General features: G+C 36.4%; 1 protein-coding gene across 1 annotated transcript in view; it reads left to right on the top strand.

Annotated features, from left to right (window-relative positions):
- carnmt1 (carnosine N-methyltransferase 1) overlaps positions 1-16,584 on the top strand; it is a 42,994-nt gene extending 26,410 nt beyond the window's left edge. Inside the window, exons 6-8 of the mRNA XM_028802357.2 lie at positions 1,358-1,471; positions 4,613-4,716; positions 16,163-16,584. Coding sequence (XP_028658190.1) covers positions 1,358-1,471; positions 4,613-4,716; positions 16,163-16,348 — 404 coding nt within the window. The 3' untranslated portion in view covers positions 16,349-16,584. The remainder of the gene's footprint in view (positions 1-1,357; positions 1,472-4,612; positions 4,717-16,162) is intronic.
- The last annotated feature ends 219 nt before the right edge of the window (positions 16,585-16,803 follow it).

The following is a 16,803-nucleotide window of genomic DNA, read 5'->3' as shown; positions in this document are numbered from 1 at the left end:
ATGTAGCGTGATATAAATTGAACCATAGATTTGGAGAAACTTGAAACACCTGCAATTTCACAACTTATAATCAAGAATATGTATTGTGCTGTATATATTACATAGTTATTGCTGTTTAATTCAATTCAGTTCTTTTTATTCTTCTTCTTATGTAAGAGTATTATTATTTTATTCGCATTAGGCATTTTCAGTTCTGAGAACATGTTATGTAATATTTAGATACATTGTATGAAAAAAGGGGCAAAATCGAGAGTGGTCTCCCCTAGACTTTCTCATATACACAAATATTTGAGGAGTAAACCGCAAGACAATGATTATATTTTTATATTATGTACATTAAAGAACCATCAACAACAAATGAAATCAAATTAATAATATACAGTATTGAACAATTATTATAAAAGTAAAGTTGAATAAATTGGGCTGTGCAGCTTCATGAATAAAAAGTAAGGCACCACTTCCGGTTAATGGAAATACTACGAAAAGTTGATAGAAATCTAGGTTTTGTATCTAATACTTGTATGCAAAATTTGGTTGACCCAAGTAAAAGTGTACTCAAATTGTCTTGTTTACACACACACAGAGACATAACTTCAAAAATGGTATTTTTGGGCTCAGGGAGATTTATACCGCATGCTTCTTGTACATCATTCTTATCAACAAAAAAGTACAATTGAACAGTGACCATTTATGGCCTGTTGCCTTTGTTGAATAACTGTACATACTCCCTCCCAAATGCATTTGTTGCCCTCTGATTCATATTCAAATCATTATGATGGTACACATCACAGTCTCTCCCAAAAGAGGCCTTGGTGCTCCCTAAACCTGACGCGACTTGTCCCACAGTTAAATGTGAGCCATGTGGTAAATGACCTGCTCAGTTCAGTCTAACTTGTATAAACAAATTACTTCAGAAAATACCACCACATTATGTTTGCTTTAGGGATTGTACTATTAACCTATATAATTTGTATGGACACTGTCTTGTGACAGATCTAATTCAGTCCTGGTCAGAACACCCAGTATGAACTCCTTGTAGTGCATCAGCAAGGCAACAGCACCATATTCGTAGTGCATCTATCACTGTGCATCCTAGTCTCTTATTGTAAGACTTTCTTCTGAATGATCTTAGCATCAAATTGTACAAAAAGTGAACTCAGTTTGCTGACTTGTTTATACGTAAATTTTTTTTTTTTGTAAATGTATTGTATCTCTTTTTTCCATGTGTACAATATTTGTATTATAATTATCTAGCTTTTGTTTCTTGATAAAAATCAAAGCAATTTGAAGCAACACATTTGTGAACATTCAAGTCGGCATTTCATCTGACCTTTTAATGTGTTTTTAAACTTGACAGGTTCCTGGGACTGCATTGCAACTTGCTTCTTTATTGACACAACACATAATGTCATTGATTACATTGACACTATATGGAAAATTCTCAAACCAGGAGGAGTGTGGATTAATTTAGGTAATGTTTTTTTTCCAAGATTTGCATTTCAAATTATAGAAAAAGTAATAGTCGTGCAATGTAACATAAGGAGCACAACGTTTTTTAGAAAATTTATACGAAAAGAAAATATCACTTATTTACTTGGTTTTACTTCTTAACTGTAGTTATTTGATGTGCGTAATTTTCAACCAAAGAAGTGAAATAAAAACATATCACTGATAACATAAAAACAAATTTCTTAATGGTTTTTGGGTGTTGCTGACATCTCGAAGTACTTTATACCTTATTCATGCAAATTGGAACTTAAAATATCTTACATACCATTTCCTAATTTAAAAAATAAAACACAGATTTCAAGTTACCTTTGATTTAATGTATGTTTTAAAGTGTTTACAAGTGTTGCGCAAATCTATTTACATAATTTTTAAAAATATTATATCTTAATTACTTGAATATTTCAATATGGTCATGACTGATCGTCTCATCTGATGAAGTCTGCTGCTGTTTCACCCAGTACTAATTTTAACATACATAATACAATGTTTGATTCATATGTAAGTATCCTTAATATTTTTTTAACAGTTGTGTGCATTTATTTAATTGTAAACAAAGCCCAGCTTCTAGAAGTATGAATGTTGCAGTTCATCTCCTGAAAATACTGCATAGAGATGGCATTGTTCTTTCCTTGATAAAGTTCAGATGATGATAAGTATGGAAGCCCATTTTATTTCTGTTGCAAAAGAAATATAACAATTGTGCTGTTTTAGGCAATATTAATTTTTTATTGATAACCTCTTCATCATCACCTCAGGTAAGGGCATGCAGTCTAGAAAATATGTGTTTGGATAATGTTCTCCCATCCGACAACAAACTGAAACAATATAAACATTTCAGAACAAGTAAATGTGAAAATGTAATCATCTCTATCCAGTACCGAGTGGTAGAAAAAACAGCAGCATGAAGGCACACATTGAGGATTTAAAATAATTTGTTTCTAATCTCTTAATTTAACATATTCACTATACACTTTTTTAATAGGACAGCTGTGTAAAAGACAGTGTCAGATCATGATTTATACAGTACATATAGAAATGTGATGGTGATTTAGAACTGTGCAGCAGAAATTATACATTTTTTGTCTTCTAAAAGATAAGACTTATTTCCCCGTATTTTGCTGACTGCTGTTAAAGTTCTTTGACTTCTTGTGTCTATTATTGAAGTAAAATGGTAGCAATGTGTCAGTGGCAACAAAATCAGCAACCTAAAATTACATAATGACTATTATATAAAATAAAAATTATAAAATATTATGGTGCATTTTGTTTCCGAGTATTTTTGTGCATATGTGGTGAATGTTTATTATACTTAATTTTTCAAAACTATTATGATTTGACATAAATGAAAGCAGTATTAAAACTTGATTGACTAGATCTATATCAACCAATAAGCTTTGTGAATCTAATACTTTACCTTTTGTTTCTTTACCAGTGTGCACCTTGGTTGCATTGGCAATGTATTTTGCGTCATTGTAATTGTATATAACATAGTTCTTTTCACTGAGACTCCCTGTGTTTTCTTTCTAACATAATGTGTGTGCTGACTGCTTATTTTGGCTAGTACAGTAATCAACTGCATTATCAATAAAAAGGAGTAAGCTGGTTTCAGACATGATCACGCTCGTCATTGACACTACCTCCACCATATTTCATAGGTGAAATGTAATGTGCTTGGGATTACATAGGTCATTATTTGAGTGCAATATTATTAGTCTCTCAACTGTCCATAACACATTTTTGAAGATCTGTACAAACAATAGTTTAGATAGATAGATAGATAGATAGATAGATACAATTCTTTGAGCCATACACTTTTTGAAATTTTCTTTTGTTAACTCTTGGAGGGCTGAATATTTTTTCCAAAGATCTCAGTTTCCTGAAATTGTTTCATACATACAGTAAATCAACATAAAATGTCTCTTGCTGTGCATGCTGTAGTTGATATTGGTGTCTGTTCATGGTTTCTGACAGCAGCAGTTGTGTGGGTCCAGTGGACAATCCGGTTTGTACCTCGTGTGATCATAAGTGGCGATCCTCCCAGGCGAACATTGCTGTAAGTGCATCAGCTACAGAAACGTGTTCAGCACCACAATCGGCTGATGCTGGTACCTCACTTTTGTTTTCGATCTCCAACTCCAGATCACTTGCATCAAAATCGGAGTCTGATTCAACAATAGTGTGCAAAACATCATTCACGGAGAATTTTGCTTTGCTCATTCACTTTAGTTTCTCGCCAGATCTCTTCGCTACTCATGTACGTACAGGGAATCAAGGTCAGATCACTGAAGCTAACTTTCCTTCTAGGAAAGAGAGTCAAACTAAAATAGAACAGTGAGTTTAGTCACAGTTTGCAGCTGATTCTTGTCCTCTACCCCTGAATTTTGACAAAAGTCGACATCCGCCCTGAAAGAGTTAATTGTAGTAGGGTTTCCCTGAGAAACTAGTTGTTGCTATTTGGAAATGACAAAATATTTGTTACTGATTGCTAAATTTAGCAGTGTTTGTTCCTTTATCAAAACATTCTATATATGCTAGATTCTTGATCGATTTTTTTTTATTCATCATTCAACTTTCTTGCTTTCCTTTCATGGAGAGTTCTGTAGTTTTCATGTATATTTTGGTGCACTGAGGTAGACTTGCCAAAGCCAATACAGATTACTAATCGTTTTCCCACACTATCAACCAGTATGTACCATTTAAGAAGAGTCTGACACCACAAAATGCCATCATTACTGGACAATCACACATTTCCTGTAGGTATAAAAATAATGGACAATGAAAGAAATTACTTTTATCATGGTCTGTTCAGAATTGAAGGGTACAAATTCTGAAATCTTTTCACATAAGCTTCCCGCTTTCCTTTTCTGCTTATCATGTGAAACTGTGGTAGCATTTGGCATTCAAGTTGCTATCTCTGCTATTTAAAAGATGCCAAACATCACAGATCACACACTAATCATCATTTCTGATATGCTTCTTGGTTGCTTTTTTATCAGGTTTATGTGGCATGTTTCTAAGTATTGTTGTTACTATTGGAAAAAAATAGTTCTATAATCTCTTTTTCCAACTTTATATAACATTTTATTTTTTATATTCATTCTAGGACCTTTGCTGTATCACTTTGAAAACATGGCAAATGAACTGTCAATAGAATTAAGTTATGAAGCTATAAAATCTGTAATTTTAAAGTTTGGATTCAAAATAGAGGTAAGAATATTTTGTCTGCTAGCAAACGAAAAATACATTATCAGTTGTCCTACTAATAAACTACAGATCAATGTGAGAAATATATTTTGTAGTTTGTAGACAAATAAAGAATACTCTTTGGGTAGAAAAAAAATACCAGAATGGTTAGATAATTCAGAAAATGAAAATCCATCATTGTAGCAATTTTTGTGTGTGTAAGTGTGTATATATTAGTGCTGTGTGGTATACCCATCCATCCATCCATCCATTTTCCAACCCGCTGAATCCGAACACATGGTCACAGGGATCTGCTGGAGCCAATCCCAGCCAACACAGGGCACAAGTTAGGAACCAATCACAGACAGGGTGCCAACCCACCGCAGGACACACACAAACACACCCACACACCAAGCACACACTAGGGCCAGTTTAGAATTGCCAATCCACCTAACCTGCATGTCTTTGGACTGTGGGAGGAAACCAGAGTGCCCGGAGGAAACCCACGCAGACACGGGTAGAGCATGCAAACTCCACGCAGGGAGGACCTGGGAAGCGAACCCAGGTCTCCCAACTGCGAGGCAGCAGCGCTACCACTGCACCACCGTGCCGCCCTGTGTGGTATACCGGTACTGTAAGGTAACTGCATTAAGGTGAGTTTCTCTTGCTCTTCAGTTAAATATATGTATTTTGTCAGAATGAATTTTCTTATGTTTATTTTTTTGAAACTGTGAGGGAGACCAACAACCGTGGTCCTCTGAGTGATGTCTTGAGTAAGGCGAGGCATGGAATCACATTAACTGTGTTGGCTGGAGAAACAAAGCAGCTGTGAGCTAGGATTTGCCTTGGTGCCAAAGTTGCTGTCAGTACCAATCCAACAGTAAACGTACAACTGTGACCATCTTTGAAATTTTATCAAAACTATATTTTAAAATATATTATTCTAAGCATAGCAGATGTGTGTGTTAGCAAAATATTCAAAAGCCTATAGGCTGAAAAAGTTTTATGGAAACACTCTACTGACAGATGTAGACTTTTTCCTGTGCAGTATACTAACATCATAAGAAAAAAACTCTAAATAAACTTTTAAAAAAAATTTAATGTCAATATTTTTTAAAGAACAGTAGCATTCAAGGCAAACATTTGGCCTATTATTTTGACATCTCCTCAGTAAAAAGATTTTAAGGACCTATCCATTTTGTCCCATTTGCATGGTGTGACTGCTTGTGGAGGAAAACATGTGCCATGGTTTGGCCTTGCATGTATTCAGAATGTACCCTTGAAGTCTCCATCAGCAAGCATAAAATGCAGCAACACTTCATCATCCCAAGGGAGAAGACCTTGGGAAGAAGACCCAGGATATGCTGAAGGAGTTAAATCCCTCAACTGTCCTGAGAACATCTGGGTACTTCCCCCAAAAAGTATGGTAGCTAAGTATGTTGCTACCACACTTGCCATAAGGACAAGTGTAACACAGATCATGATGCTTCATTCTTTTATATGCTTGTATTAGGGATGTATCTATATTTTTATTTAATTTGTTTTAAACATCTAATTTTTATGCCTAGAATTCAAGTCTGTTTATGAAGGTGTTATGAATTATAATTTTAGGCAGAGAAATGTCACACAGATTTATGCAAGTGTAATGGGATTCATCTTGTAATTTTAGATGGCTCCAATCCATGCATGGTATGAGTATCAGGCCAGTACTAGCAAAAGTTTGCTGAATCAAATATCAGAAAAAAGAAAAGTAAGAATCTGATCCAGTTCTCCAACAAATTCAGTCATTTCACTTAATAAATGTATCTACAAAGGAGGTCTGACCGATGGATGTTAGGGCCTTTTTGGAACCTGTAAATGGCATGTTTGTAACTATAATAAGGAACTTTTGTAACTTTAAATCGTATTTAGATTTGTTTTGAAAATTAATATTAATCTGAGTAGGTTCCTGGTTTTAGCCTCTTGTTTGTTGGAAAGGCCATAGCACCATATTACTTTATTCTGGATACACTACATTTTTAATAAACAGATGTGATTTTTTTAAACTATGCAGCAGTTAAAGTAAATTACCGTAAGGCTTGAAAGTTGAAGTAAAACAATTTGCAGAGGTGTCCCAACATCTGTTGATTACTTTAAAAACCCTTGTCTGTCTTAAAGCAGACTTGGAACAGACTGTGTTACTCACCCTTTGAAGTACTACTTGGACAATATTACACTATAGAGAGTTGTAAATTCCAGTAATAATGACAAGAAAACGGCAATTAACAAATGAAATGTGACAGAGCATTATTACCCTTAGAAGTACAGGCCTTTCATTTTGAGAAATTGCAAAAAAAATCAAAGTGTCAGTGAGTACAATGGTGTCCTACACAATCTAAAGGCAATTGGAAACTGGAAGGAAGAGATCCGGCAGACCCAAAGTAAAAACCCAATCAGAAGACAAGTTTTTGAGGGTTCGCCAGCTTGCATGATAGGCGCCTCATACCACAAGAGCTTCAAGAACAGTTTTTAACAGTGGTCAGAAAAAGCAAGTCTCAGTTTCTGCTGTGAAGAGGAGACTTTGTGCTGCAGGTTTGACAGGGCAAGTGACAATTAGAAAGCCATTCCTTAGACTACAACATAGGGCCTTAAAATACCATCTGTGGACTACTGAAGAAAGTTTCTTGGACCAATGAATCAAAATTTAAAATCTTTGATTGTCAGCGCGATAGTGTTTGAATGCCGAATTGCATTACTAAAGCTGCAGGAGAGGCGTTAATGGCTCAATATTGTGAAGTCCTTTATTTCAGTGCTCTGATTCAGTTCTCCTTTGGTAATACACTATAAAGTTGGGAGAATCCTACTGTGGCTGTAGTAACCCTAGCAGGAGTGTGTTTGTGCATCAAGCTCCAGCCCCTCATTCTTTTTCTCTTCACTGCAAAGATGAGATAAACTGGACTGTTAGGCTAATGGATTATTGTTTAGGTGTTGACTATTACATGGGCTGAGATTTGAGGCTTTTAACTTTAAAAAAATCAATGTGCTGTACTGGTAAAATACATTTTGTATTTGTTTATTTTTGTGATCAATTGCATACCAGTAAAGAACATGAAGTCTCACAAAGACATGGTTGATTAGTCCGACACTGCTGTATTTCTACTTTTTAAAAATTTGGCCCCACCACATGACCAATGTGACTGCTTTAGGTAATGTTCCACTATAATTAAGACTACATACTTTTAAAATACAGAAAGCAAATTAAAACTTCAATGGAGACAAGCCTTGTGCAAATGTGGCCAGCTTGGCTTTCTAATAAGTAAAAATATTAGATTTATCCTTAGTTATATCAGGTTATTGATTAATACAGATTACTGAAAACTTGTAGAAATTTTGAATTTCTTTTCTTCTTCACTGTAATGCATGGTCACTTGAATCAGGTTGCCTTCAGTTACAAAGGCAAGCAGGTCAGTGGTGGTCATCAATTGTGCTTACATTTCTTTTCCTAGTACTTTGAACAGTCCCACACCCCCATAGAAGTGCAATCATGGAATGTGAGGCAATGACTAATTCTCTTTTAAAATGCACAATAGTATTTCTAAGTTTTGAAATCCTTAAAATATATTTAAACACAAATAAACTATGTTTAAAAATGGCAACATAACAGAGGAACCATTACAGTATTATTACAGTACAAAGACTTCATGTCACCATGCAAAGTTGTTAATTTTCAACAACTAGTTTAAGTCAAATTTGTAAAATCTAAAATTTCAACAGAAAATGAACAAATACAATTCATTTTAAATTAAATGATAAACGTGAAAATGTACGTTCACAACAATCCTCCTCTGTTCACAAAACATAATCCTGTTTTTTGGTAAACTAAATGTCCATTTTATAATATAATAGTCCATATCAGGCTAAAGTATAAGCATTATACACTATCAGTGTATAATCATGAAGACATCACAATACAATTACTGTATATTTATCACTAAAATGAAAAAAATGTTTTATCCTTGCAAGACTATCATGTGAAAACATTTAAAATGAATAAGCAAAAATGTCTACTTATTAAACATATCATGTAATATTCTGAGGATTAAATGTTAAAATCAAGTTACAGTACAGTCCAGCGATAACGACAAAAATAGAACCATCTCAGGGACACTCCACTGGGCGCTGAGCACTCATGAAGCTGTCCCAACATGCATTGTCTCTTGTGAGTTTTTGATGAAGTGTCGCTAACTGAATGGATTCTTTTCTGCTCACCATGGACCATCAAAATGTTCAGAAACATTTTTCTGAAGTATATATTAACCCCAAACGGATCTCTGCTGGTAATAAATAATTGATCAATTATTCTAAAATATGCTTAACCTAGAATAAAGGTTACAAAAGTTCTCAAAAATGTTGTTTCTCTCTGAATAGATAAAAGTAGAAAATTACGATTTATAAAAGAAAGACTGTACATCAAAACACCCTTTATCAATTACTTAAGTTTATTAAGTGTCATCATTAATTCATTCATGATTTATTCTAGATTTAAATGGGGCACTTTTGTAACTTGGGCTGTTAGAATTAAAAAATATTAACAACTTATTAAAAAAAAACATATAAAAACCAAATTGCACAATATTTTATTCATTTAAAATATCTGTAGTACAAGGGTGTTGTACCGTGTTAGTCATTATGAATGTATAGAAAAGCCAAGCAAAATGACACCTTTTATTGGCTAACTAAAAAGATTACAATATGCAAGCTTTCGAGGCAACTCAGGCTGGAGAAACTGACAAACACTCCGCCAGAGAATGAATTTACACAGGTTCCACATTAAACACGGCAACACAGATGTTCCTGTAGCGGCCCACTTCAACAGCCATGGACACTGTGAGAGGGACTTTAAAGTCACAGTGCTTATGGGCAACTTCAAAACACAGCAAGAGAGAAAAGAATGGGAAGTTAAACTCATGCTAAAATTTAATACATTACAACATGGATTGAATAGAGACAAGAGTTTTATGGCCAGATGTGAGGATTGTTTACGTCTCTCAGAATGACAGACAACCTGTCTAAGGTCCACATTGTTTTGAAAAAAACTCATTACAAGCTTCAAAAGACTTTGTTGGACAGTTATCTTATCCAGAGATCTTGACAATACATTGTTCTTTTCTCTCTTGTTAAATTAACCCTAGCCTGAATGAATCTATTAATTTTTTACATTTAAAATTTCTCATTTAAAGATTTACCAATGTTGTTTCTTGTCCTAGAGTAGGGCTACTCAAATATAAATTTGAAAGGTCCACTTACTAAATTTCCATTCAGTCTGAGGTCCGGAAAAGTGACAGTCAAATTCCAAATAGAGAACTCCAAAAAAAGGCAATCCCCAAACTTTAGAACTATACACAAAAAAATGAAATGGTAGGCCTTTTAGTGTGAAAGGTGACACCTTCTTTGTGCCACCAATTGTTTGAACTTGGGCATAAAAGGTGTGAGGGCAAGGCGGAGGCACTGATGTAAATGTTCATTGGTGAGGGTGTTGCGGTATGTGTTTTTCACCATGTTCATAGTGGAAAAGGCAGATTCACAGCAGTACGTTGAGGGAAACATTGTAAGAATTTGAAGGGCCATCTTCTGCAGGAGAGGAACACCTGCCTCAGTAACCATCTTTGTCCAGAAGGTGACAAGGTCACAGTGAGATTCCTGCAGTGCTAGGTTTTCTTGTAGCTCAATTAACTCTGTTTGCAGAGAAGCAGCACTGGCCCATTGGAAGACTTTTGTGGCTTCGTTTGAGAATTCTGCAATATTTTTGACAAGAAATGGATTTTCGATGCACAGCAAGACTTGTTTTCCCAAAGGGAAATCTTCAAAGCGAGTTTGGAAATTTTTAATCAGCTTGTCCAGGAATTCAGCATAATTGTGATGGTGATGTTTTCCTGCAGTCTGATCCAAAAGTCTTGGGAAGTGAAGCAGGTCCTGCTGTAAGTCACATTTGAACACCTCCAGCTTCCTCTGGAAAGCACGGACAGCTAACATGAGGTCACACACTGTGCTGTTTTTGCCTTGGAGCTTCATATTAAGGTCATTAAGATGGGAAGTAATGTCCGTTAGAAAAGCAACAATTTCCATTTTCTCATCATTCTTCATGAAATCCACAAACGGTTTGGCTTTTGCACTCTTCTGATCCAACAGAAATGTCTCCAGTTCTTTCCGCAGTGCCCAAAAACGCTCCAGTACCTTGCCTTTACTAAGCCACCGGACATTGTTGTGAAGGAGCAAATCATCAAATGTTGCATTCACCTCTATTAGAAATGAGCGCAATAAACGATATTGCAAAGCAGAGGATGCTCTCAGATAATTGACTAGTTTCATGACTGTTGTCATGACTTCTGAGTACCTTTCTCCAAGGCTGGCACACAAAACCATCTGGTGAATTATGCAGTGGTATGCCATGAGGTCAGGGTGGTGAGTTCTCAAGCGTGACACTAATCCCCTCTCTTTCCCAATCATACATGGTGCGCCATCAGTAGCAATGGAAACAACATGCTTCAGGTCTATCACTCTGTCTCTAAGCATCTGTGTCAATGCTTCATAGATATCATCCCCCCTTGTGTGTCCATGGAGGTTTGTGAGACCCAAAACATCTTCATGAAATTCTCCCTTTTCTTCATCAAAAAATCTGACAAAGACCATGAGTTGTGCATTGTCCGTGATATCTGTGGATTCATCCACAGCCAATGAAATGAATTTGGCTTTTTTTTATAGCAGAACTAAGTTGTTCAAGCAAATCATCAGCGAGTATTTCAGCTCGTCTTGCAGCAGTGGAATCAGAACAGGGTATTTGGTTTATTTTCTGGATTATTTCATCCTTTTGAGTCCCTTCAAACAGAGCAGTCACCACTTCACTCATACACTCTTTGACTACTTCAGCATCAGAGAAGGGTTTCTTGTTTTTTCCCAGGACCCATGCTACTCTAAGTGAGGATTCTGTTGCCCGCTCCTGTTGTGTGGCTGATCTAACTATTACACTGCTTGTAGCTTCATATGATGATTTCAGCTGGTTTATTTTTATGGTCCTTACCTCTGAGTTCTGAGGGTAATTTTGTTCGAAATGTGCATGCTTGGTTTCATAATGGCGTTTCACATTACCACTTTTGATTATTGCTACCGTCTCGTTGCAGATTAAACACATTGGTTTTCTGCTTCCCATGGGGAGCACGAACGCATATTTTTCTGTCCACTCACTCTTAAATTCGCGGTTTTCAAAATCAACTTTTCTTTTCTTATCAATGTACTGTCTTGAGCCAGCCATCTTCACTTTCAGTCAGCAAAAAAAAATTCAGTTATCGAAATTTGCACTGCCTGCGAGTGATGATACTGCCTGTTCACCGGCCTGACCCAGAGCACGTGACCGGTACATAAATCTGGCTGCCGTGAATGAGCGAGCGAGTATTGGGGGGGGAGGCGGGGAGTAGTGGGAACGATACTGTTACAACTGCTGTGATTGGACATAGATGAAGCAACCAAACCGAGTGGAAACCTCAAAGATATATCGCGCGGAATCACAATTGCGCACTTCATTGAGAACTCATTTGGATTATGATTAAATTTGCATGTTTGTTTTGGCATCGGTCCAGATTTAACCGTATTTGGGTCCGGATGCGGACCGGAGTCCGCCTATTGAGTACCCCGGTCCTAGAGTGTGTATATAAACATAGGGAACTTCAGTCTCTGTATTACATCTTGCCTGAAGAAGGGGCCTGAGTTGCCTCGAAAGCTTGCATATTGTAATCTTTTTAGTTAGCCAATAAAAGGTGTCATTTTGCTTGGCTTTTCTCTACATTCATTTAAAATGAAATCAAAATTAAAACATCTGCTTCACCCTAGTGTGACGATGCGGGTTCAGCTCCGTGCTCCCATCGGCTGTTAGGGAGCCCTTGAACCCAACACCGTCGGTAATGTCACTGATGAGTTAGACAGTGAGGCAAAAACATTTGAGCAAGGGGATGGTTCAAAAGTGCAAAGTGCTTTTATTAAGAGACAATCAAAGCAGTGTTCTAATAAAGTGCTGTGCAATTCAGAAGTCTTCAGTAAATAAATAATCCATAAAAAGAAACGTGTGGAGATTAAAATACAAAACAACAATCCTTTAAAACAAGGTTAAAACGCACTTCATGAAGCAGTCTTAAAAAAAAACAAATGACATGCCCGATGCTCCTTTTCTGTTAGCATTAGCGTCTCACCTGCTTCTCCCATGCGGGCCCTGCAACAGGCGAGACGCTCTTAATGCAGCTGACCTTCTGCCTACTTCTACTGTTACTGTCAGTTGCCTCTCCGATCCTTGGCTCCGGTTGGCTCCCCCTGACAGTGACCTGGGAATTCCTCCAACGGCCAAGGCTCTCACTTGGAGGACACCACATCCCAAGTCCTGACTCCTGCTGCCATCCGCGGAGAATCTTCCGCCTTCCAGACACTCCCATCCTTCATACAAAACTCTGCGGGAGCGACAACCACTACTACGCCCTGGGTGTCGGCCTAACCCCAGGCTGTCTGCTCGGCTGCCGCAAGCCTGCTTTCGCTCGCTCACTCACTCACTCGCACTGGCGGATGCTCTCTCTCTCTCTTTTGCTTGCTTGCTTCCTGCTTTCTTTCACCACCTCCCGTTCTCTTTCCTTTCTTTTCTTTTTCTATTTAACCGGCTCGTGTTTCCCTTTATGCCAAAGGACATAGCAGCTGCAGCACATTAGCTACAGGAACAATCACGGATGTGGGCAGTCTCTTACCTGTGCACTTAGGTGAGAAACGCCCACACCGCAGATCGCCCTGCGGCTCGCTACAGCCATTACGCCCCCTTGTAAGCCGCTAGCGCGGTGATTATTTATTTTAAACAAACTGGCCTTTGCTGGAAGAGCTGTGGACCCATAACACCACACCTAGATTACAGATCAACATGACAGCTTACACCCTTTGTAACATTTTTTGGACAATCACGATCAGCAATTTTGGAGGTTGTTACACAATTAGATAATTATGTGTCATTAATAAAGCATGTGTCTTCCACGAGATACCTGAAACTTTTTAACTTTTTTTTTTTCTTCACAAAATCAATGAGTATGGCACTTTTTACCATGAGTGAGAAAAATATGCAATTTTAAAAAAAAAGACAATTTTTTTTAGGAAAAAATGTGTGAAGATATAAAAGTACAGATGAATTAATACAAACGGCACAAAGTCTGCCGTTAAACATCTGTTTTGTTGTTTTAGGAGCCCAAAAGAGAGATCGGTACAAATGTGCTTGACAAAGCATCTTAACAAAGAAGAAAGAAAGAACTAAGTGACTGTATTTGCCCCAAGAAGGAAATTTACCTTTTTAAAGCATACAAACATTATGGTCTGAATACACACCAAAATGACAAGGAAGAAAATTGCAAAGAAAGTAAAACTTCTGACTTTGTAGTCACAGTCTCAGTGAAGCATTATGCAGTCATATTGCTATTGGTTGTAAAGGAGTTCCAGTAATGTTTCTTCACACACTTACACTGAATAATTTGTTTGCTGGATGAACTCAGTGCTAGTGTGTCAAAGAAAGGAAGTGCAGCAGATAGGACTGTTCCTTGTAGTGCTCTGGTATTGCTCACATCTGTATCAGAGACAGTTCTTCAGTCTCACAAACTGCGGTCTGCCAGACAGATTGTCCATTATCCAGGACATGATAGGTTCATCCACCTGCATATCTCTGAGCTTTGTCCAGGTGAAAATAAACCTTGCAGATAGATAATTGCATCCTCCTTGTCAATCTTTGTCTGATAGGCAAACTTCAGTAGATCCTCCAGGTGGTCTACCACAAGAGGACCAGGTCCAGGATCAGCCTGTCAAAGGTCTTCATGTGAAATGTAATTGCCACTGGTCTATAGTCATTAGGTGAAGAAGTGCCTGCCTTCTTTGGAACAGTAACAATGCAGGATATTTTCCATAGAAGCTGTGCTTTCTGGAGCCTTGGAGTCAGTATGAACAGGTGACAGAAGAAACCACAAAGTTTGTCAGCAAAGACCTTAGAAATGACTCCATCTATTCCTGCAGATTTCAAAATGAGTGAATCATTTCCATTGCTGAGTCACCATTTGCAGATGGAGGAACATAAACATTAATAAGAATGATGTTATTTGTTTACCTGATACATAGATGAATAACGGCAGCCAGAATTTCAATGTCAGAATTACAAACTGTAGTTGTAGTTTACACCATTCCTCATTCACAGATGCAAAAAGAAGCATACCTGGTGAAAAAATATGTATAAATCAATTAAGTTCATTTAAAAAATATTGATGATGTGATTGAACAATCTTGATCAATTTTGTCTATTATGGTTATGTGCATTACAGGTAGTACAGAGTGTTTCCATCTCTGCTTTCTCTTTAATTCCAGCACTTTGTGTACGTAGAGAATCGCATTTTTGCTTAGGACTATGTTTTTATGTCTTAACTTGCTTCTTTTAAGCAACAGTTCTTGAGTCATTAACATTGTGTCCTTTACAAACGCACTGTGAGAAAAAGGTAAAAATTCTTATAATGGTACAGCTCTACCTGTAGTGTCAAGAGTCTTCAAACTATTTTCAAATTTATTTGACAGCGCTAGTGTGGCAAGTAAGAGGCATTGCCTCAAATATAATTGATGAAGGAATAAATAGGCAGACAGCTGAGAAAACTTGAAAAGCCGATTTTTTTAAGGTATAATTTGTTTCCCTAGTAAGAGAAAGCATTCACAGTGAAATATATATATTAAAAAAAAGGTTGATTACTAGTGATTTAAAGTTGTTAAAGGTAAGGCCACTACCTCAGTAAATTAAAGAGTTCCACACTTGTCTTTTTTCAGATTCACATTATTCACTCCTTTTTGATGGTTGAATAGTTACAAAAAAATGCGGTTTATTTCCTGTAAAAGTTATAAAAAGGCAGTTACGTGTACATGTGTGTTTAGGTTGAGCTATATAAAGATTTTATTATTTTTGTTTTGATTTTCCTGATATGTAAATATCAAACTAGAATTACATTTCCTTTATTAAAAAAATTTAATTTTGTACAAAAGTACTCTTAATATTTTTATAGTTCATTTGAGTAAAACAAAGCTTCAGTTTTCATTAGTCATGTTGTTGTGTTTCTTACCTTTACGATAGCAGAGTGAAAATGTTACCAGTCTGAGCAAAGTACTTTAGATCTTTGTCTTAAATCAGGCACTTTGATAAATGCAGCTTAATTAAAATTTAGTAATTGTTCAAATACTGAACATTTCAATATTGGTATCAGCTCTGGAAAACAAAAATGTGGTATTGAGTCGTCTCTGTTTTTCCTAAAATATATTTTTATTGAAAGTAAGCTTTCTGCAGTTGCTACATGTATGTGTAATGCTGATATGTTACTGTAACAGATGTCTCTAAATAATTAAATTGTGTTCTTTTTTTATATCTTTACCTTTCTATAAACTTCTTTCCCTACAGATTGAAAAGCAATCGGTGCCAACAACATACACAGAAAATGACCGTTCTATGTTAAAATACCTCTATGATTGTGTGTTTTTTGTTGTGAGAAAACCTCTTGATCAGTTCGCTCCCAGTGGATTGCCTAATACAAATGGTGCAGTGATGCAAGACTTTTTGAAAGGTTCAATATCTGAAAGAACATGACAGGCTGTGACTGAAAACAGCGGCAGAGACAAAATAAAGGCATTGAGGGTAAAATATTTTTAAAGCTTCTGTTGTGTGAAGTTTTCAAAATGAATTTGTGAATTTAAAGCAAATCATTAATTTTTATCTAGCAAATTGCTCCATATTTACACGTGAATCAGCATGAATTGCTGAAATAGTATTTTACTGAAAACATTTTTCTTTTGTTACCTTTTGGGTGAGATACACAATTGTGTGCCTTTTGTTATCTGAGCAGCTTAACTGTACTGCACTAAGCATAAGCTTTGAGTAGAAGTTGAATGGATTTAGAAGAGTCTTCATTTTTGAACTTCTTCAAGAATAAAAAATGAGTAACTACATCAGTATTTTAAAATAAGTACCTCATTAATGGACTGTTACAGTCGTATGTTTTTTGGGTTTTTTTTCTTCAATCATGAGAACAGACTTTGATTTTT

The sequence above is a fragment of the Erpetoichthys calabaricus genome, chromosome 5 (genome assembly GCF_900747795.2).
Source record: "Erpetoichthys calabaricus chromosome 5, fErpCal1.3, whole genome shotgun sequence".
NCBI classification, from domain to species: domain Eukaryota; kingdom Metazoa; phylum Chordata; class Cladistia; order Polypteriformes; family Polypteridae; genus Erpetoichthys; species Erpetoichthys calabaricus.
This window is presented reverse-complemented; position numbering and strand designations above follow the sequence as displayed.